Below are 23,865 nucleotides of genomic sequence, written 5' to 3'. Positions count from 1 at the left end.
CCCTGAGTTATTTCCTGTGAGATGGTCCAATGGGAAAGAGAAACAGTTTTGATGGGTATCACTTGGAACAGTGAAACAGCAGTGTTAGAGCATCTTGTGCCGTCTGATCTTAAGACCTGATTCCCCTCTCATTTTTACTGCTTAGATCAAAGATAACTCTGCTCAATTCAGTAGGATTGCACCAGAGGGAAATCAGTGCAGTGGTTAATTAGAGCCAGATAGAGATTGTTGGTGGAGTCAGTATTGTGCCTGATGCTGCAGATGATCTTTCTACATAGACTATTCCATTGACTTTATGGGATGGAATTGCTTTAGTAAGCTTATTTATAAAGAGCTGTTAGATCAGATGTGCAGCCAATTACTTCTGAACCTGGTTCATCCACAAGAGAGATGCTACAGATCAAACAACTTAACAATTTCTCACTAACCCAGAAAGAAATCATTAAGGAAAGCTGTCTCAACTTTGCTGTACATTAGCACCTTGCTTGCACACTCCTGAACGAATGGTTTACATCAGCACTTAGCAACTCATAGTTTTCTCAGTTAGGTCATTGGTATCAACAGGAGCAGAAAATAAATTCAAATAAACCTGGTAATTGAAACCTGCTAGTCTTTTTTATGATATAATACAAACATTTAGGACATAACTAAAATTTGAAATCCAACACAATGCTTTGGCTATTTAGAGTTTTTTTTAACAATATATTTTATCATCTTCACGTATTTAGTTTTAGATACACAGAAAACAAGAACTGTACTGCATTTATAGGAAAGATAGAATAGGCAGCTGCCTGGGTCCTACATCTGTTTCTAGTCTGTGCCTTCTTGTAAAATCCAGATGTTGGGTTTTTTTCCTTTCTTTCTTTCCTTCTTTCTTTTTTTTTTTTAATCATAATATATTACTAGCCAACATTTTAGGAAAAAAAAAAACAAGAGAACAAAACAAAACAAAAAAAGTAAAGGTTGAACATTTCTGAGAAAGCCTCTTGTCAGAAATTTGGCAGTACCTTACTGTTGACCTCAGCCTTTTTGCCCTAGAGGCGATGCTGTTTACTAGCTATACAGCTAACAGGTTCATGCGTATTTACAGACATGAGATAGATGAGAAATAACAACATGGATCTTGTTGCCTCACCTACCTAAGTTTTATTCCCTGTCTCTGGGGAAAGGGTTATTCCTCTCCCTTTTAATCATACTTAGAATATCCAAAAGCCTGTAAAGTGGTCCAAGTTAAAGTGGCTACGGTACTCTTGTGGTCCACACTCTGTGACCATGAAAAACGCAGCTTCAATGCTAGTCAGCATCCAGGATCTTCTGACAGTTTCATCTTCTTTAATCCTAGTGCCTTTGTCACTGTGACTGTGCGACAAGCTACTATTTTACTGACCTTCTGCTCCCAGTAAACAAAAATGAGCCTCCAGTTTCATGGGGTGACACAGCAGTATATTTCCACTACAATAACAAAGGTACACAGGAAGGGAAAAGGAAGGCAGAGATCTGCCTGTTCAAAACAAATTGTTTGATATTCAATTGTACAAGTTCCATACTCAATCCGAAACAAGCCATCATCATCTCCTCGCCTTGGGATTGCTCTCATAACAGAAGAATTTTGCCTTTCTTTGAAAGGATTTCAATTACGTTAGCAATCTGGGTCTCTCTCACTGATGAACTTCATCAAACGTGTAAGAGCATGATATTCTGAGATTTTGAGTGCACTAACAATTTTTTTTAATGAAGCAATTAATGACAAATGAAAGGAAAATGAATTGTATAACTGCATTAAACCATGTATGTTCACAAAATCAGTATATTTGAAGACAAATTAGTTACTAATATTGACATGTTGCTTTACAAACCTGAAAATGTATAAAAGCTCAGGTTGATGTCACACCTAGTGGCATTAAATAATAGACATTTAACAGAACAATTCAAAATAACAAAACTTTCTCAGTTACAATTTCTTTTATATTAATTAATCAACATGACTAACTTATCTACAGCTACTGAAGATGAAACTACAAATCAAATCTTACAGTTAATAGACTCCTCTGGTTCTGCCCTGAAGTAGGAGAAGAGACGGAATGATTTATCTTTTGCAGAATCTCTGTCCAAACTTCTATTCTTTCCTATCTCCATTTCAGTGACAGCTAAGATAATCTTCATCAAGATAATCTTTCATAAGAAAGCAGGGCATTCTCTGGCAAGATATCCCTTAGGAAGTACTTTTTCCATTAGATTTCAGGTGTTTTGTTAAGAACCAGAGCAGAAACTGAAATAGGGCTGTGTCCTGACTAAATTAGCACAACATGTAGTTATGTGCACACAAGGAAAATAAATTGTTCTGAGTTTTTGTAAAAACTTCTTTGAGTCATGTTTTTAATTCTTGCCAGCAGTGCTAAGAGAGACCATGCAAGTACTTTTGATACTGAGTTTAGAAGCAGAGGAGAAGTTCTTTAAATCTTTATTTTTCCTATATATTATTTCAGTTCTGTGAATGAATTTGTACTACTAAATTAAATATTCCAAAGACTGTTATTTAGCATGCGGGCCAGTTGCCAATGGACAGGACATGTCTATAGTACCGAGCTATGTTACATCCAAAATTCCGTGCTAACATAAAAACTGTCTACTAAGAAACTGACTCAAAATTACTAGCCTGAGACATTTCCAAAATACAACGAGGAATTATTTTGGAGCTATAGCCAAAACTACATTATGGACGTTTCTAATAGATTTAAGTGTACATGACTGAGTTCATGTGCCCAGTAACACCCTTTGGAAACATTTAATCTTCTCTTGTAGACATAAAATTAACTCTTACATACAAAATGTTGTTGTTTGTTTGCTTTTTTGATGTGCAGCAAATATCTAACTTACCATCAGAGTCTGACATAGCTAGCTCTGAAGTTTGAGATACCATGGAGACCTCTTCTGTCCTTTCTGCCATATTATCTCCTTGTAATCTAAATTGTGGAAAAACAGAACAAAAACATAGGCAAACTCCATAGATAAGATACATAAAAATATTAATTCTGACTACATACTCTATACAGAACACTGTCCTAACTAAAAGAGTAGCTTTGCTAAAAAGTCAGCATCCACAGTCCAACCATATCATTCCAGAGCATGTAATAACCAGAACTAGCCTTTAGAAAACAGTCAAATGAATTCTACATGGTTTAAATAAACGAATAGGATTGTACTGTGTCAAGGTGTTGGTGGCAGGGCGGCTGCCAGGATTGGCCTTAGTAAGAAGAGGACATAGGCTGCCCCATACTGGACACAGGCATTTCCATCTGGCTCCAGTGCACACAGCTATGCTCAAAAGCCAACATGACAGCACTTCTGGAAAAATGCATTTAAGAAAGAGGAGAGATGTAAAGCAGGTAGAGGAAAAGAGTGGAAATAGCAGAGGGAAAACCATAGTTAGAGAAGGAGGTGATTCAGGCACTGGAGCAGATATTGTACCACAGCGAGGGAGAGGACCAGGGCATCCACTGAAAACCATGAAGACCATGTGAGTACAGTGGAGCAGGTGAGTATTTCCTGAAAGAAGCAAAGCCAATGGAGAGCCACGATGGAGCAGCCCAGAGGAACTGTTACAAACTGACTGCTTGGGGCGTGGGTAGAGAAAACTGGAATGAAGAAGTGAAGTTGAACCTGGGAAAAGGGGGAGGAAAAGTGTGATCTAAATGCATCTTTTTGTTTCTCATAAGCCAAATCTATTTTAATTGGCAATAAATCAAATTAATTTTCCATAAGTCTATTTTGCATGTGGCAGTAACTGGCAAGCAATCTCCCTGCCTTCACCTTGACCCACAAGCTTTTTCATCATAATTTCTCCCTCTGTCATGCTGAGGGCAGTGAATGAACAAGCGGCTGAGTAGGAGTTTGGACCTTAGCCAAAGGCAACCCACCAGAAGAAATACACACATGAATATTTCCTCCTTCTTTGTTACTTTCTAAAATAAATATCCAGTATTTAAGGCAAGTATTGTCGTCAGGCTTTCCTCCTGCATTGGCTGACTGCAATGTCTTGATGGTAATTTACAAAATTTGGTCTTGTAACTGCTGATTTTTTAATGAGTATCCCAAGAGATCCACTATCCTTCTTCAGGCTCCTATGGATCTTAAGCAATGATTTTACTCTGAAGAGACGGTTTGCAGCAATACAGTTGCCATTTGCATAAAGGTTATTTTAACTTGAATTTATTCAAACATGAAAAGAATAAGAAAACACAATTTTGCAGAGCCCAGGAATTCTAAGAATGCACTGAAATAAGACCTTAAGAAAATAAATATATCCTGAAAGAAGTCTCTTTTACTCTGTATTCTCACTCTCTGCAGCTGCGTTACATGAATCTTTCAATTAACCTTTGAAACCAAGCAGAACCTCCATATTAGCCCTATCCAATTTTCACATTTTACGAGTTTCACACCTATTTAATCCATCTTCTAAAAAATTATTTCTCCCCAATAATTACTTTTATTTCCTTTTATGACAGAAAGCTTAATATAAATCCATAACAACTCTGACCTGAGGAGGCAGTTCCATAGAACTCTAAACTCCTTCGGGCAACAGAAGAGTAAAACTTAAAAAGACACCTAATTTTGAAAATGACTTCTAAGAATCCTTCATAGCTCTACAGCCAGTTTGTATGCTCTAGTTACAAATCCTTTGAAAATTTAGCTTGCAGAGCAAGCTTTTCAAAAGACAACAGTAAAACAGAAGCAAACTTCTGTTCATGCTACTCTGATGCTCATGTTCATGCTACTATCATAAAGACATTCAAACAAGGAGAAAACAAACTTCAAAGGTAATGGAAGAAAATCTCCAAACCACACAATTTTCATTTGCTTTAAATTTGCCATGTCCTCCTGTATTACATACATACACATGCATACTGCAAGCGTGTATTCAAGCTTATAAAGACATACATGAAATCACAGAACCAGAAGTGACGAGGCATTCTCATCTGCAGCCATCCTGTGCATTATTAAAAGAAAAACTACTCCAGCCTTCCCTGTTTATATTGCACTCATGCAGAAATACCTCTAATAGTAGGTAGGAGATTCTCATACCCCATCAGAATTTTCCAGATTTTGTAATCCATTTCCATTTCATAAATCCAAACCCAATGAAATTAGACATGAACAATCTACACGATTCTCATTTTATTCATGAAATTATGTTAAATATTTAAGTAAACACTATGCTTCATGGAAAAAAAAATCTTTTCAATGGATCTTGTAAAAAACGCTATTTCATTATTTGCCTTTGCAAAAGGAAACAGTTGGGAGAACTAGCGAGATTGACGGATGGGTGAATAGATGAATTAAATGTTTCACGTATCTAGGCCTCAGTTTCCCATAAAATTTTCAACTTATTTATGTTTTTCTTACATCCTTACATGGAGATTCATATTAGAATAAATCCTCATATTACTCTAGCATTAGAAGGAGTCAAACTTTTCCAATCTCATCTTAATACACACGACTTCGCAAAGCAGCCTGCACAAAACTCAATTTTGACTAATATAAGATCCTAGATTTTTTTTTTTTTAGCATCATCAGGACTTCCCTGACAATTCTGCCTACCTGATAACACCTCAGAACACATTATTCTGTAAATCTCTATGAATACAAAAGTAGAAAAGAACTGACTCTGATCCCATTCTGCTGCCAGTGCAAGCAGAACCATCCTAGAGAACTCCAGATACTCCAGATACTCTAGCTCCATTTGTTGCAAAATAAGTGAAAATTGAAATAAGGTAGATGAATGACCACAAATGCTTCTACTTGGATTTTTTCAAGAGATTTTAAGGACTGAGTGCACCCTCTGCAAGTTTGCAGGTGACACCAAGTTGGCAGGAAGTGTCAACCTGCCTGGGGGGTAGGATGGCCTTACAGAGGGATCTGGACAGGTTGGACTGCTGGGCTGAAGCCAATGGGATGAAGTTCAACTAGACCAAGTGTCAGGTTCTGCACTTTCACCATAACCCCAGGGAATGCTACAGGGTTGGGGAAGAGTGGCTGTAAGACTGTGTGGAAGAAATAGACTTGGGAGTGTCAGTCAATGCTTGGCTGAACATGAGCCAGCAGTGTGCCCAGGTGACCAAGAAGGCCAATGGCATCCTAGGTTGTATATGAAATAGTGTTGCCACCAGGAGCAGGGAATTGATCATCCTACTGTACTCAGCGCTGGTGAAACTGCACTTCGAGTACTTTTGGGCCCCTCACTCTAAGACAGACATCAAGGCCCTGGAGTATGTCCACAGAAGGGCAATGAAGCTGATGAGGGGTCTGGAGTACAAGTCTTATGAGGAGTGGCTGAGGGAACTGCAATTGTTTAGTCTGGAGAAAAGGAGGCTCAGGGGAGACCCTATCACTCTCTACAACTACCTGAAAGGAGACTGTGGTGAGGTGGGGGTCAGCCTCTTCTCCCTCCTAACTAGCAATAGGATGACAGTCCTCAAGTCATGCCAGGGGAGGTTCAGGTTGGATGTTAGGAAAATATTTCTTCTCCAAAAGAGTGGTCAGGTGCAGGAACAGTTTGCCCAGGGAAGTGGTTGAGTCACCAACCTTGGAGGAGTTCAACAAACATTTATATCCTGCACTCAGGGATATGGTTTTAGTGGAGAAACATTGGTGGTAGGTGGATGGTTGGACTAGATGACCTTGGAGGTCCTTTCCAACCTTGGTGATTCTAAGATTCTATGATTCAAAATGGACAGAATATTCCTAGGGAATTATACAAGGATTAAATATGAAGCGTGTTAAGTGTTTGTAACATGAATTTAGTGACAAAGACAATATCCATACAAGTGAGCTAAGGATTCAGTACATAGCTGCATTTTTTGCTTGATAGATGTGTTTTGTTGAGTGGCTGTTTGGAGGAGTCCATTTGGAAGAGAATGATCAAGTACTGCCAGGTCTCAGCCTTCTCCTGTGATTGACCATTCAGAAAGAACCACCCTTAACACTCCAAGAAAGACTCTTGAGTTTTTCTAATGGCACATCTTAATGATAAAATGCCTCATGAATTAACGTTACTGCCCTTCAAAGCAACCTCCACATCTTCCCATCCTAGTTTTAAAGGCACAGTAAAATCTCTATAGCAATTAGAACAGAAGTACCAAGAGATAACAAAAGCACACCTCGATCTTTCTTTTTAGCATTACTTAGCAGCTGGAAATAAGTTGGCAGTCATTCTGCAAGACCAGCTTTGCTTTCAGCTTGAACAGTCATTCAACACATCATTTGTTTTTAGACTGTACTGTCTGCTTGAATCTGAGCACAGTGTCAGATTCTTCCATAGTTTTGCATAAAGCAAAAAGCATTCTGTCAATACTAAAGAAGAAATGATTAAGTATTGTGAATGAATACACATTATACAGTATTTTTAAGTCAGTGATAAAATTTTCATAGCAGCATTATGTTCCCCATTAGACAACTTTGAAAAACTCAGATAACTTTCCATTAACTTACCATTAAGTTTTTTTGATAGAGTAGCTTTTAGCTTTGCCAAAAATATTACGTTTGGAGCTATCTATATAATTTGAATTATAGCAATAAAGTAGACACGGGAAAGAATCCCTGTATGAGGAAGGTGTGGTCTCTGTGATATGTAAATCTTTTGAAATGATATCTACTTTTTCTAACACAGCTCAATGGGACATACTTCTTAGTGATGTTGTATTCAAACTGATATTACTTAAGCAGAATGTAGAGTGAAACTTGTCACTACTATCTGAAAGGTAGTCCTTCCAAGAACTTGTCATATTTGTCAAGAAAATAAACCTCAACAGAATCCAAAGTCTGGATGAGCTTATTGCTCTTCCATACTGTAATTAGCTGTGTGGCATGTCATTTCAAATCTCCAGTTCTTTTATTTATTTACAGAATTAGGGGTCTTGCTTTCAAACCTCTCTGATACCCATCAATGTTCAACATACAGGACAGCTTCTTGACATTACGGTAATTGCTGCTTTAGAAAGATGTTAGATGATTACTTAGATTGACGACCTCACTTAGAAGTTGAAAAGCAAGACAACACTATGAACAATTCATTATTTACATTTAAAAATCACTGAATCACAAAATCTAATAGCATTCCAGAATGACAGATTACAATGGGTAAGCAATAAATAATGGGATTACTAAGGATGGAAGGAGAGAGTAATACTTCAGAAGCTATGACTTCTCCATCTGTGTCTTTCCTAACTCAATGCTTTAGGATCTCATACAGCTGCACAATCACAATCAAACTACAGCTTGTAGATAAAACTAACAAAAAACATTTGAGGAAGTTGAATTTTTTTCCTCTGTTATTTAAATATGGTATGCAGTTTCAAGTTTGAAATTTGCGAAAATATTTTTGCTTGAGTAAAACTGACTTTTCAGAGGTAAAAGAGCTGCTTTAAGAGCAGCAATGGGTATGTATATATTTGACTGTGTCCATTTGACTGCAAGCATAGATTAAGATGAATTTCTTTCTATGAATTCCTCCATTGCACTAAAATGCTAATGTCAGTATACACTATGACTATCCTCTGTATCAGCACCGTTGCCCTATGATAGTCTCAAAATTAGCAGTAAATAAAATTATTCTCCTTGTTATGGCAGGATAATACAGTTCAAAGATGCTCATCTTTGAACAACATTCGTGCAATATTAATGAATTTGGGGAAAAAAAATTACTGCCACGCCCACATCAGAGAAATTCACAGAAATTTAAAAACACTCTTAAGAATAGGTACTTTTTGACATCAGGATCTAGTGAAAAGGAATCAAGTATCCTGAACACAAAGAAATGGAAATGTGACTATTAACTACTAATTAAACGTATATGCATTATAAATTGCCTTGTGTTAGATTATGGTAGAGGTTGTCCTCAGGAAATTTTTTTGTGTCAAATAGAATACTGAAGAGAGGAAACTTGTCTTCAAAGGAGGGTGATGGCTCACGAAACACAAGGATTGGGATTCTATTAATACTATTCTGACAAACTGATGTACCCATATTTCACAAACATGTCGGTTAAAAACTCCAATCATCCAATTCTGATCCTATTCCTTCCCAGAAAAAAAAAAAAAAAAAAGCAGAAAAAAATCAGAACACAAGCAGGTTTTGCATTTTTTGGACAAGCTCTCCTTTAATCACCACACAAACACTAATACAGGCAGGAGTTCTAAATCATTCTGTATGTGCTGGCCTTCAGATTCTGGTAAGTGATCATGGGACTTCTTTTTATTAAACTAATCTGCCCAAATTCTGATGTTCCCTAGAGGAGAACAATAATTTTGAAATTCCACTTGAGAAGAAACCCCAAAATCCTGTTAATTCCAGACAATACAAATGTTTCTGCCATCTTTTTCAGTAATAAAGAAATATTCCTTGAGGGGCTTCAGGACAGTAAGGGCACTCCCTGCAGAGGGAGTGAGAAATAATGTGACTGCAGATTGCAGCTCCAGCCATTCTCTCTGCTAGCTAAATTTTGTTGAACCTGGATAATTTCTGTAAAATATTTCAGTTTCTATGAATCATTATTTCCTAGAGAACATACATTGGAAAATTCCTGTTATGCTTTGCTGAAGACTTAGCTGACTTCTTTTAGATAAACACAGTGAGAAGTAGAGGAAAGTTTAGAAAAAAACAACCCTAAGTATTTCAGCAAAAAGAATAAGAAAGCTATTTTCACATTCACTGAAGATCAGTGCACATTTTAAGGCTACAATCACAAAGAATAGCTTTCAGCTCTGAAAACCAGATGTAGTGTCATGTTTGCGTTAGAATCTTAATGTAAAAGATTTTGAATTGTTGAATGACTTATTTTCATTAAATTGCTTCAAACAACTATGCTCTTGAGAGAAATCCTAATGCTTCAGTGATTTAGTTTCCTTATGAAGTATTTATTAATTCTGTTCAAAAAGTGTAATACACATTTTGTAAGATTGAAGAATAGCACAAACTTATTCACAGAAGAAACTTATGGCATTTCTTTGGCAACCAAAGGAAATCTCAGTCAAGATGAGAACTTTTTTCTTTCTTTCAAATCATCTGCTTCCTTTCTGTTATTTTAAACACCACATCTTCATCTGACATCTTTCTCCGTTATCACTGTAATAGTGAATTATAATTTCCCTTAAGCAAATATATATTTGTAACGTGAGGGATGTTGTAGCAACGGCGGTCAGACAAGCAAAGTCTTGAAAGCCCCCACATGCTTTTAGGTTACATTGAATGTTTTCTTGCACCTTTCCCTAGCAACCTCAACACCACACCAGTAACAATATTCCAAGCATTATAATCATTTGTCCTGACTTGCCTATAATATGGTGAGCTTATTTCATTCTGTGTTCCCAAACATACCAATCCAAATTCTGATCTCATGTACCTTGACTTACTGTCTCCACTAGATCCGTGCTTGGTTACTAGTGTAAAATCCAGTGCTTCTCCAGCACCTAAATATAACGCCAGGAATTTCTGACCTATTCCATTTGTTCTACTAATGTCTTTTACAAAAATAAAAATGTTAAAACTGTGCCAGCAAAATTCTTAGTGTATGCACAGGTACAGATGAAAAAAACGTGAGTTCTTCATTATTATAGACTACGCCAGTTAATGTAATGGAGAAAATATATTAAATAGTAGTTTTGCTAACTGAGGAGTACTTTGCCTGTATATATATATATATACACACATATACAGATTAGGTTATAAAATAAGTTAATACAAAATTTCAGTTCAACTGCAGAAGAAAAATATCTTCGATCTATGGAGGCAAGCAACAGAGGATTGTGAACTCAGCGAGTAATGAAGCTGGCACTTCCCAAGCTTTAAGTAACAATGGGAAAGCTCTGCAACATGGCACCTTGTTTTATTAAAAAAATCAGTGTCATAGCTTCTATTTTCACCATAGACCAAAATACAGGAGGCATCTGCATTGAAGAGAAATGAAGCATGAGAACTATTGGATTATCCAGCAGAACATTATACAGGCAGACATTTCCAAAGTTAAGCTCTAAGAATACATGAATAAATACAGATATTTACTGTAGAACAAAAAACATGTAAGAAATTAAAAGCAGCAACACATTATGCATGTTCTGATTGAAATTTGTAATTCTTATAAATGCACTTTAAACCAGTGGTGCAAAGCTCACAGACTGCTGTTACTAACGCTGGCTCTACTTATGTGAGATATACAGCATTCAGATTCTTTGAGTTACACCCAGATCTAAGGTACAGTCCAGCATAAATTATTCCATTTTCATTGATAGTAGTGGCATCACTATCTTAATTTTGCACAGAAGGACATTATTTCTTAGTGGTTGCAGACTGAAACAGCAAATGATTTGCAAATTCATAGAAGCTATAGTTTTAAAAAAAAAAAACAGATTCTATTCCCTTTGTGCAAATTAAAAACACTCTTTTTCCAGCTACTTTTCAAAGATTTTTTGTGGAAAGTTGCCATATCACCACCAATACATAATTCACAGTCATACTGCTTTCAGCTGGTAAAACTAGAATATTCACTTGCTGAGCAAATTTACACATTGACAGAGCCTGCAAAATAATCTTTTCTGTGTGCCGTCTGCCTTTTCAAGATTCCTGAATGCAGGTCTTCATGCATTTAAATAAGTACACTCCACAGATATTTCTGAGAAGTGAAAGTGGAAATATATTTCTCAGAATAAGGAATCCATAAAGAGACTGAATTATCTAATCCTTTTACAAGATGGGGAATTAAGCCATTCTTACGGCAATCTTTTATCTGCTGCTGGCTTCAAACCATTATCTCACAGGAGAAAAATTACAGTCTTTGTCAGTCTTTTCAGACTTAACACTCTTTCTTCCCCTGTGAAACATTTTTTTCCAGGACTTGTGAAAGAGTTGTGTATGTGTGTGTGACTTCAAGAGCCACATTAAAGTGTTATCCTGAGACTCAAATTATGACCGAGAGGCTTCCTTAGGCTCGTGAGCTGCTGGTTTTCTCCCTGTATTATTCACATCCAGAAGCAACTGCTACTGCTGATATACATCACAGTGTAGCACTAAACATAAAGGATCTATAAACATCACAGTAAAGTATTAGTTTGCAAGGCACACATCAGAGAAGGCAAGTAAGTGGGGAGCGGCTTGGGCTTTTTAAGTTATTGGAAGGGGTCGAATGTGTTTTGTCAGTGAAGTTCTACAAATGAAGAACAGGATGAAACAGATGTCACGCTCCATTAAGACAGTATAATAATCTCTGGGACTAGGCAAACAGTTATATTAATTTCATTTTCAAATATGCTCCTATTGCTTACACTACTGCAAATCAAGATTATGACATTCAAAAGAATTAAAATGTCCTGTAAGTCTTCCCTCCTTAAAATTTCTTAACAGTATTTTTTTTTAATGTTGTACAGGATTATCACTCCTGTTATTCCAGTTCTTTTTTTTACAAGCAGCCTGAGTAGAAAAAAAGATCAAAATAGCATCAGCTGAACAATAGTTCTTAGAAAAGATGCTTTAGTGACACATCATTCATTCATAGAATCTCATAAGTATTTTTCTTTCAGAACTAAAACCAGACACTACTTCTTTGTTGTTAGTTGCAGTAGGGCTGTCTCTATGAGAACTCAATGCACTACATGCCACATCTACAAAAGCAGTTCTATCATTGCACCAGGTATGTATGTATAAGATGCAATTCACCTGTAAATTTTATGTATCTGCTGTACAAATTTCAAACATGCAAACAGAAAAAGTCTTTCACCAGAGTTCTTCCCTTTCCCTACAGACAGTTTTTTTATATCATAAACAATCCTACCCTTCACTTGCAACCTTTAAGGAAGCAAAATAACTGCTAAATCAAAAGAAGCTGATGAAGTCATCTCTGAGAATACTATGTAGTGCAAGCACACTCATATTCACTGTTCCTTTTAAAGTGATATATCTTTCATCTGTAAATACTGGTTGCTTTACAACTCATATAATTTTCAGTAACAGACAATACGGTAATTGTCACAATATTTTGGAACATCAGATATGTCTGATATTATTGCTTGGTGGATTTACCCAGAGAGAAAAAAAGGAGGAAAAAAAAAAGTCTGCTTCTATGCTACTAGCGCCTCAAACAGAAATCAATCTCCTCTCTTATATCATTCCTTTTTTATATCACAGTTAAGATTTCAAAATAAACACACCTTGTCATTCTTTTAAAGCACATATTCGCTGGGAGTTTTCCATAAAACTAATGAAAGTTCGGGATTAAAAGTCGTAACAGCTTGTGTATTGTAGAAGTCAGTCATAAACCCAGGAACTCAAAATCAATCATTAGAAATGACACAGATGCTCTCTGTTTTGCGTAAAGTCAGATGCTCAAATGGAGCACTAGGCAGTGAAAAAGCAGGCAATGCTTGCACAAGACGCAAACAAGCATGTTTCTCTGACAATCTAGCAAAAGACTAACTTCTAAAATTTCATTTCTGGTTTTTGTCCCTAATAACCACTAGGACTAGTAAAAACTTTTTCCTAGGTGGTTTTTTTTTTTTTTTTTAAACCTTTTTTCTATTTCAGAGAAAGAACAAATAAGACACCAAAGTGGTTTGCCAATCGAAGAAAAAGAAAGATGAAATTGTTTATTTTAACCATATTTAACACTTACAAAATCAACAAAAGATAAAGAGAAGACTTTTGTAGGGTTTTTTTGCATCAAGTCTGGGCAAATGAATCACTCAGCCAAAAACACACCAACACCATTTGGCTAATTGTTTTGACTATTTTTTTCAACGTAAGTTTTTCTATTTTTTTCATAGTTCTATCAGTTTTTCTATCTTATAAGAAGTTGCAGCAAAAGGAAAAATATCTTCTTTCTTCGTAATTCTCCAGAGAATTTCTTCAGGAAATTTTATACACGTATTTATTAAAATTTATAAAGTGCTATTATTTGCCACTTTTAAAGTGAAAAAGATGTAAATAAAACACTAAGACTGCCTAGCAAAAACATGAGGAAAATTCAGCTCTTTCAAATGGGAGGCCAATTAAATTACATTTACAAAATAGAAAACAAAGGAAAACTAAGAACAAAAAATAGTAACGCAATGCAAGTTCCACACTTCTTCCTCCATAGAACAGCCACTTAGAAATAGCATACAGACAGAAAGCTAACATGAAATATGAGTCAGGAAATAAATACGTATACCTAATCAAATGTTTTGGTAATGTTTGAAAAAAAACTTCTTCACATTCCTTATATGAAGTCCAGACTGAGAATCTTCCCCACAAAGTGACATCTGAACCAATCACGTTAATTTGGAAACATTTTTCTCCTTTGCAACTTTGAAGTCATTTCTTCTCAGATTTTAGGAATACTATCCCAGTAGAAAGTTTCTACTGGAAAGACTGAGTGACTAAGCTGGCCTTACAACCTAAGCAGACATACAAAGCCTGTTCCTTATGTATATACATGTATAAAACCACACATATACCTGCATCCATTCCCCAGTATTACGTCACAGTATACAGAGCCAAACTAGCTTATAAAGAGATCTTAAGAGGTTATTATTTCTGCCACATTTGTACATTATTGACTAATTTTAAATATAAATTCCATGACAGGATATCTTCACATTTCCTACTTTTTTGCTTTATGACTAGACAGAAATTACCTTCAAAAGTTTACAAACAAGTAAAACGCAAATCCAAGTGGGTTCCTCACAACATTTCTATGTAAAAGGTGCACTCTAGACAATTCAAAGCATGTTTAAATATACAACAAGACAAGTCAACCCCTTATAATTCACCATCGAGTATACAGCTAGCAAGGAATAAAGGGTTTTAAAAATTCAAAAAACAAGTCAATAAAAAGGAAAAACTGATTACAGAATGGAACCTAGTGGGAAACACAATAAAATTCAAATGCAAGTCATTTGGATGCATCTTCGGCTCTGAAAGAATACTCCCAATGCATCTGCACAGACCCACAGACTGGGGAACTGCAAAGAAAGCTATAAAGAAAAGAAGGAATCAAAATTGTAGGCAGGGTCTAAGGAGAAGATGAAAAGTTTGGATTTCCAAATAGATATTATAATATATCACGATGTAAGAAATTAGAATTAATTCCTCTCAAATCTTAACGTTTAGTCACAGGATCCACTATTATTAGATTACTCTCCACAAAACATTACACTAGGACATTAAGGTCTAAGGAGAAAAAGGGGATTTTTCACATACGCAATGCTTCACTACCAATTCTGTAAGGAAGAAATTATTTCCAGTGATCAAGTCCTATCTAATTCCATCACATCTTGGTTTTTGATAATACTGCAGTTGCAAGGATGATTCTAGTTTACTTAAACATAACTGTACTCAGGCAAAGTTTACCACCAAATTTTCCACCACATATTTCTTAGTGACCTCACATCTCATTAGTATTGTTATAGCTCTGTAATACACAGAGAAAGTAGCTCCATACAAACTCTTACTTTTCTAGGAATCTAAAACATCTACAATAGATGAACACCAGAGAATTTATTGACTAAATAATTTATTTCAGTTATTTGCTAGAGAAATGTATAGAGGCTAACTCAGACAAGAGTTCTATTCTTCATCATTATTCTGCAACTTCCGTCAAATTTATAGAAATTAACGTCTGCAGCAGATTTGTTTTTCTCTGTCTGGTTCTTTCACTTCTTTCCTCCACGCTGTCATGATCCTCACGAAAGTATGTCATGAAGCTATGCTTAAAGTTCAGCTCTGCATTTCAGAGCACCTATGTGTGGTTCTTAAATTTCACACAGTACCATGCAGTTTATCTCAGTATATGCCAAGTACACACGGAAGTTGTGGAGACCATACTGCAGAAAACCAAGTTTACGAAAATATAAAAATGCAGTTGGTTAAAGAAAAGTTGACTGACTTTGGTATGTAAAGTAGCTAATCTGAAGATTAGTGGGAGAAGAAACCACGTAAAGGAGTTAAGAGATACACATGGTCAGCAGGGCAACAATAAATCAGTCACAGGCAAGATAAACTAATGTGAGAGTTTTTGAATAATTTTTCCAAACTGATATTTCAGAGAGTATTCATAAATGGTAGTGTGCACAAAGCATCTCATATATTCTGCATTATCAACACAAGCTACCAAACTTGACCTTTAATCACATCCCAATGGAATCACAGCTTAGAAAAGCTGTGATTACATTTTTAATTTACAGATTCACTTTCCATATATTTGATTTCTCAAATATGTTAAAAGGCCTGAGGACACTGTGCTTGTGCTCCAACTAATCTTAAAACAAATTATTAACTAAATATATTGCATCTGAAACCTAAATTTGTATGCAACGAGTGCTCCTTCCCAACATTCTTCTTCAGAAGCCTTCAAGCTTGTGGCACAGTATGTTTTCTATAATCCCATTTCTTTTTTAATCACATGCAACCCCTTTTTTGTATTCTATTGATGTTAAGAAGAATGAATGCAGCCCTTGCGCTATTAAAAACAAAAAGCTTCTTACTTCCAGGAATGCACTGGCAAGACTCCACAAGAACAAGATTTAACTTTTGAGCATGGCAGTGGGCATACAAGACTAATGGGTGGTCCTCCAAAAAAAAACCACCACAAAAAAACCCTTAAACTTCATTCAAATGGCCATAGTACATCAATATTATCTTATTATCTTGCAAAACTCTCAGTGCACACGTAACAAGATGTGAGAAAATGTGTTAGTACTGTTCAGTTTTACAATTCGTCACTTACACCTTTATTTAACACATATGAGTTTTGCTTATGTGTGAAGGTGCCTTATGACTCATCAGCTGAAAATGAAGCTCAATTTGTTTTGCTTGTATGTGAGAAAGAAATCACAAAATAGTTTTACAGAATAGGTCAGTCCATTCAGTCCAACTAGTTGCGCCCCTAGACAAAATGGAATTTTTATTGTAAACACTTTGCTCAAGTGATCTAAATCCAGGTTGGCTGTACTAAAATTGCCTTTGCTAATTTTCCTGCCAAAACTCCAAAAAGCAATTATTCTAAATACAGTTATTTTTGTAGCCCCTTTTTTGTGTATCTACAAATCTTGCTTTGTTCTACCTTGTGAATGATGTCACCCTTTTATTTAGATGACTTAATATGCTGCTTAACGTGTGATGTAGTTCAAGAGCAGCTATGGGAATAACATTGTCCTGTAGCTACTTTCTCCATTTGAAAACCCTCTTAAAGCTGTTATCCATCTGCATTTTATTCACCGTTTGTGAAACATCTATACAGAAAACAGTAAGCTCTCTGTTTCTTACAGCTATATTCCAGCCTACAAACCTATTTATACTCCAGGAGAATTAATGCCTACTTTTATTATTCTTTTTGTCAGAGGTTTCGTGTTGTTTTTTGTTTTTTTTTTTACTCTTTCATTTTTTAAACCATAAGCTCTAAAAAATAACATGATGTGATAGCTTGAAAGGATTCCCCTCATCTCATAGATGGGTGAAAAACACGTTTCATTAAAATTGCTGACCTGGGCTGTGACAACTCCATCTGTTTTTCTTGAAGATGCTTGGTGAAATTATCAGCATTCATGATTAGATGTCAGTTTCTAAAAAAAGTTGTTTTAAAAAAAAAAAAAAAGTATTTCTACCTTTGTCCATTCTGTTTCATGTCTTACAATTCTTGAAAAAGCTTCTACATTTCTTTTAAAAAGCTTCAACATTTTTTTGTAGGAGACTTAAAGCGATGGAGAAGGTTTTACCAAATGCAGTCTCAGCAGCATTCCAAGTGGTCCCCAAAACGTAAAATGTGTTTAATTTGCTTTGTAACAAATCAGATTTATAACTCTTTCTATAGGCCCTCCCATTTGGTATGCTTTCTAAAGGCCTTTCTGTAACACTGTGTCAAACACTGCATCAGAAATCCCTTTTGGAAGAGCCACAAAACGTTTAAGCGAAGCTTCTGTAGGACGTATCATAGGAGGTAACATGACTGTACAATGAAATAACGGTGGAGCATTAAAAAAAATACAGTAATTTGACAGAGCTAGGATTACATATACGTAAGAGTAAAATTAAACTTTTGTCTGAAAAAAGTTTTTTTTTTTTTGGTCTAAAAAAATCATATTCCTCCTACTGACAGCCAAAATACCTGCAGTAAACATGACTTGGTAATCTGCTCTGACAGGTCTCATTAGCTACAGAATACCCACTGCCATTAATAGGTCCACTCATTTCAAATCACTTTCTTAGATGAAAAAATGGATAAAATTAAGAAAACAGATGTGTTTAATTGTGGCTAAAAGTATGTATAACAACAACTTATACTGACTATTTTTTCAACTTTATTCAAATGTGCTTACAATAAAGGCCCAAAGTATTTATGTATAGCACATGAGACTACTTAGAGGATATGAAAGAATGAAACTAAAATTTCTAAAACAAATAAATGCATTACAATACTGTATAATGACCTTAAAATAACTACTCAGTTTTCACATAGCAATGAAGATAAATGCCAACACTGAGAAACCTTCATAGAGATTATCCAAATGCTCAGATGTTGATTTTCTGACGTTATTTTCAATGACTGTATCACGCAGTAACAGCAAAAAGAATTGCTCATGGAAAGAAACAGGAAAAAAACATACAGCTTCTGTTAGAAGTCATTTGGCAAATTCACTATGAAGAAACTGAAAAAACAGAGCTAACTGCAATGAGAACTCTGTCTTGAAGAAGAATGGACAGGTGTTCTCGAACTGAGCTGCAAAAGAATCAATAGATTTCTTCATCACAGCAGAACAGATAGAGTTCTTCCCCACAACAGAATACAAAATCAATGCACACCTCTATTTTAAGCCTCGTGCTACTGATAAGATGGTCTATTTTTTAGTCTATCAGAAGTTTAAAGAAATTGTTGAACTGCAACCAGAAGAGCAAAAAGAACTACTCAAGTAGGTATCATCCAGTTCCTCCCTGACATTCTTAAAGTAGAGAGTGTCTAAAGGTCTACAAGTGACAAAGTGTTGCTTTGCATTCTCTGATCATGAGAGTGAAGAGAGAAAAGGGTAACTCATATTTCAGGCTGCAGCATCATGTAGTACAGTCAGTTAAAGGACAATATAACAATAGCCAAGGCTGCTAAGACTAGCCCAAGATTTGAGTGGTATGCTCCCTGATGTGCAGAACTGAGAGGATATATTGCATCTTGGCACCTGCTGTTAGAAGCTATTTCAGGGAATTTAAAATTTAATTAAGCTTCATATTAATCCATACAAGACTTCTATAGTTCTTATAAATTACAGACCTGAAAGTTCTAAGAGATCATGTAGAAAAATTAACATTTGCACTTCCTTGCCTTTCTACATAATAGTTCATGGACAACCAATGCAAGTTGAAAAAAGGTGTAATTCTTTCACATAGCTCGTTGTTAGGAAACATTTTATAACACACGCAATCTTTTTCCAGTGAATTGGGAAGAATTCCATGCCTAGTATATGTTTGCTTTTTTTCTTAAAACACATAGCTGCGCTGCTAACAGTAAAACTGCCTGGACTCACAAAGCCCTTAGCCACTGCTGCTCTGGCAGTACTGGAACTGAAGTTTGAGGCCCCAAGACTGTGCTGAGGAGATGCTACTGTGCAGATACTCAGTATGCCTATAACTGTAGTCCCAGAGCATCAGAAAGCGTTTTGGAGCCCCTCTTCCTATATAAGTGCCTTTAAAAAAGTAGTAACTTACAAGCAAAACGGGGAAAAAAAAAGTAGAAACGTAGGGTGGCATATGGCCAAACTTTTGACTTAATTTCACCACAGGTTGCTTTTTATTTACAAGCGGCTAATCCCCTCTCAAACTATACAATGGAGCAGCCATTGGCAAAGCAGGCAGATAAAATTGGCATGCCTCTGTATTGTTCTTGTTAATCTGAACCATTAACAGAAGGGTGAGAAGGCTAGTTTTGTCATTTAAACAGGCTTAAATCCTTTCTCCAAATGAGCTTTTGTCTACACAGAAGAATGCATCTAGGAAATTTAAGGGGTTTCTGTTAGTGTTGCATTCCCAAGCTGACTTGGCTACAGGATCACCAAACTGTTTATTTGGCCCCCATACTGTAAATGCAAGAATTATTTCCAGCTGTCAAAATCAAAAGGGGTTCAACCTGATTAAATTATTTCTCAGAGGTGAAACAGGATGAGATTATAAAGTGCTAAGAAGCAGTTATTTGAAGTCCTGGACTGCACCTGTGCAACTAAATCTCCATTTATACAGGTGCTTTTCAAATTGGATTTGAACCTTTAAATTCCCTGATTCATCTCCTGAAAAACCACAGAAGCTCAAATAACTAATGAAATTCAGAGACAGAAAGGCTTAAAATAGTTTCAAGCTGTGAAGTAAGGCCTAAGACTAACTACACTCTTTGATTCATTGTTGACGCGACATATCAAGCATAAACGTTAAGTTGCACAACCCAGATGCCAGAGGTCGTAGGGTAGCTAGTAGCTAAATTTCTTTTCTTTTCTTTTTTTTTTTTTTTAAACGTAGCACAAGAGAGGTCATCACCTGACCGAAAACAAAGTGCAATACATATCTGAAAACTTGGGGAAAAGAATGTATTTGGTAGCACGGTGTGGCTTTGATTTTTACCTGGCACATCTTGCACAGATATTCAATGTGACCTTTGCTTGAGGTTCAGCAGGATGAACACTTCTACTTTGATTGAATTTGCTCCCAGAAGACATCAGACTTGTTACTCCTTCCATTCTTAGGTCATCAAGATCCTCTGCAACAAAACAGAATGATGACATGAATACAGTATTAATTTTTGTAACAATACTTCATAGCTCTTCTCATGCAAAATTTAGTCAGTGCCTACAGGATCACTAAAAATTAGGAAAAAATCACACAGTTACTTGAATAATATTAAAAAAAAAAACATACTTGAGATGTTTTTTATTTTTATGTATCAGCATCTTGATACAAAGGGTTCCTTCAAAAATACTCAGTAGTACTTCCACTTCAGACAGTGCTATCTATTCTTTCATCTTTATTTCTCCAATTTATCTACAAAAACTAGCAAGCAAACACATTTGCCAGTTGCTTTGTTAAGAGATGCTGACCAATATCTCAATTTCATGTAGAGCTCCATACTAAAGAGAAAATTCACTTTTTTTGAGTATATGGTCCTTTTTTGAGTATTGGTATAGGCTGGTATATGGTCCTCCTCTGAGATTTTGTTGTTGTTTTATTATTCAATATTTAGCAAAGAAACAGCGTTGCTAAAACAAAAATGTTCCACTGAGCCCCAAATATTTGAAATAGATATGTATATCATACCAAAGGGACCGTTATGAGCACACTTATACTCACCACATCACTGTAATACATGAGCAACTAATAATTGTAACTGGATTTTATACTACTGCAAAAGCACTCCCACTTTGCAGGAAGAGAGCTGAGGCTCTTGGAAAACCATTTTTCCCAGATTACACTGGAATACTGTGGCTGAGTTAGAATGTAAACAAAGTCTCCTGCTTTAACTCATCCTTAGCATGACTTGTTTATTTTTTATAACATATAAAATAGGCACATTATGTATGCCTAGTGTATCCATAAAGCAAAACTTCAAGTGGTTTATAATTCCATTTGGTTCTAGCTGAGAAGTACACAAACAAAGCACTGAAGCTGCTACTGAATGGGCACCAACTATTCCATGTTCTGACTGAGGCTTGTGGTTTGTGATATATAGAACATGTTATCATCTAATTAAAATGTCTTTCAGATAATGTATGTACATACATTTTCATATACTTATGTCTACAAAAGAAGCCAGATGTGAAAGGATCCAAGTGAAGCAGTAAGCACATAAAGGCAGACTGTCGATTGTGCAATCAGACAGTAAAAGGTCACAGAGAATTCTAAAATCAGAAGCTATATAGGTTCAACTGAAATTTAAATTACACAAGTAGTCATTACACAGTGGAGTACCAGTCAGATTGGCAGGATAATGCCATGTTAATCATTCTCCGTTTGGGAGACATCCATTTCAATAAACAAAATCCATCAATTGTGGTGAACAAAAGCACATTGAGACTAAAAGTAAATTAATTTCTTGCCACCAAAGTCCTGGAAGTAGGTCTTCTTACCTGCAAAATTTTATTTCAGTGCTTAAGAACACCTTCCCTTCACCTTCTCTTAGTGGTATAAATAGACAGTAATTGTGTCTTCAGTTTACACCATTTCCACAACTTTTCCTTTAAATGTTATCTGTAGTTAATATACCAACTAATTCAAGGGACTTGGAAGGATATATGATAAAGAGTTATAAAATCAATCACTCATGAGACATTTCAGAGAAGGCATTACGTATTTGGAACATACTATGTATTAAAATAAATTATGTTAAATTGTGTTTTAAAGAGGTGTGAAAAGTTCTGTATTTTTTAATAGATGTAAATCACTGTATGGATTACAGTTTAAATGAAACTGAAGCACATGCCTTATTTTTTCCCCCACCTTGAACAGATGTGATTTCTTAAAATGGGGTTTTCAGCTGTTCCCTGCTTGACTAATAACTAAGAGTGGTTCAGTGGAATAGTGACGTAGGCTGACCTCTATTATACCTTTTTACATTTGAATCTGTATGTCAAAAATATGCATGTTCCCCAACTTTGGTCAACTCTTCTCTCAAGAGAAAAGCAAGTGAATTTTTGAATGTGCAAGAAAGTTGGATTTCAGAGGTACCAATATCTGTAATTAACAGACAAGCTGGCAGAACATTACATGCTGGTAATAAATCAATCTTAGCAAAAAAAGATTTCATTTGAGAAGTCAATTCAGTTACAGAGCTTGAAACGCTGAATCTTTTCCATTGTATTCTTTGCTAGACCAACTAGTGATGATAGAGCTGACCAGTTCAATGATTTTATGGAGGAGCAATGAGATAATTCACTAAGAAAAAGAGAAAAAAAGCTAAGTAGATGACTGCTTCTGTAACAGAGGACAGGAATACTGTTAAACCTCTCAAATCTTTAGAAAACTGGTACCTATATTTTTACAGTGATAGGCCAGAAGTTCAAGTAAATGAAAGACAGAATAAGACAGAGTCGCACTTGTGCTAATAAAAATGTGTTGTTTTAATGCATGACGGTGCACTGTATTTCTTCCATTTAATGTTATTCCTATGTATACTTATCCTATAAAATTTTTCATTAAGAATGTCCTATGTGGTTAAAAAAAAAACAGCAAAGCAACAACCAAAAAAAGCACCTATACAGCTTCATGTATTGCCACAACAATACAAAAAAATACTTGAAAGTGAGATAAGAATCGTAGGTGTAATGAAGCACATGAACAGACGTTCTCCATCTCCATATTATTAATAATGCTGCACAAAGCTAAATTCTTTGTGAATTTTGATAGACGGGTTTCATAACTACTAAGAGAAAAAGGTATCTATTTCAACTAAACAAGAACATATCCCAGTAATCAGTTGACTGTTTTTGAAGAGGAGGAGGAACTGGGGACAGAGAAAGGGGCACTGATATTCTAGACTATCAAATATTCTAGAATAATATTCTTGAATCTCTGCAAGATTGTTTAATGTCTCGGGATGAGGAGGTGTGAAAATATTTCACAGGATTCTGAAAGGCTCTCACACCATTCACAGTCAGGCCAGAGCTGCTCTTACGAAAAACTTCTCCTAAATATGGTGAAAGTTCACTTCCAAAGGAGGTTTACATAGTCAGGATCTGTTCTACATTTTTTGATATGATGTTATCATTTTTTGCCTCTTCTCTCCATTGCAAAGTGTAATGTCCCACCTTCCTGAATTACTATTCAAGAAGGTGCAAAGCTGGAAAAAGTCTTGGTTCATCTTTACAGAGATTATGACTG

General features: G+C 35.8%; 1 protein-coding gene across 8 annotated transcripts in view; it reads right to left on the bottom strand.

The window, feature by feature from the left end:
• Positions 1–23,865, bottom strand: part of C3H8orf34 (chromosome 3 C8orf34 homolog) — a 284,853-nt gene that overhangs the window by 158,210 nt on the left and 102,778 nt on the right. For all 8 annotated transcript variants that reach the window (XR_014882562.1, XR_014882563.1, XM_085221230.1 and 5 more), the window contains 2 exons: positions 20,617–20,752; positions 2,878–2,963 (listed from right to left, as the gene is read on the bottom strand). Coding sequence is in view for 6 of the 8 variants with exons in the window: in XM_085221230.1 (XP_085077356.1) it covers positions 2,878–2,963; positions 20,617–20,752 (222 nt within the window). In the remaining 2 variants the exon portion in view is untranslated. The remainder of the gene's footprint in view (positions 1–2,877; positions 2,964–20,616; positions 20,753–23,865) is intronic.

The sequence above is a fragment of the Meleagris gallopavo genome, chromosome 3 (genome assembly GCF_905368555.1).
Source record: "Meleagris gallopavo chromosome 3, MGAL_WU_HG_1.1, whole genome shotgun sequence".
NCBI classification, from domain to species: Eukaryota; Metazoa; Chordata; class Aves; order Galliformes; family Phasianidae; genus Meleagris; species Meleagris gallopavo.
Note: the sequence above shows the minus strand (reverse complement) of the source record. Positions and strands in the feature narration are given on the sequence as shown.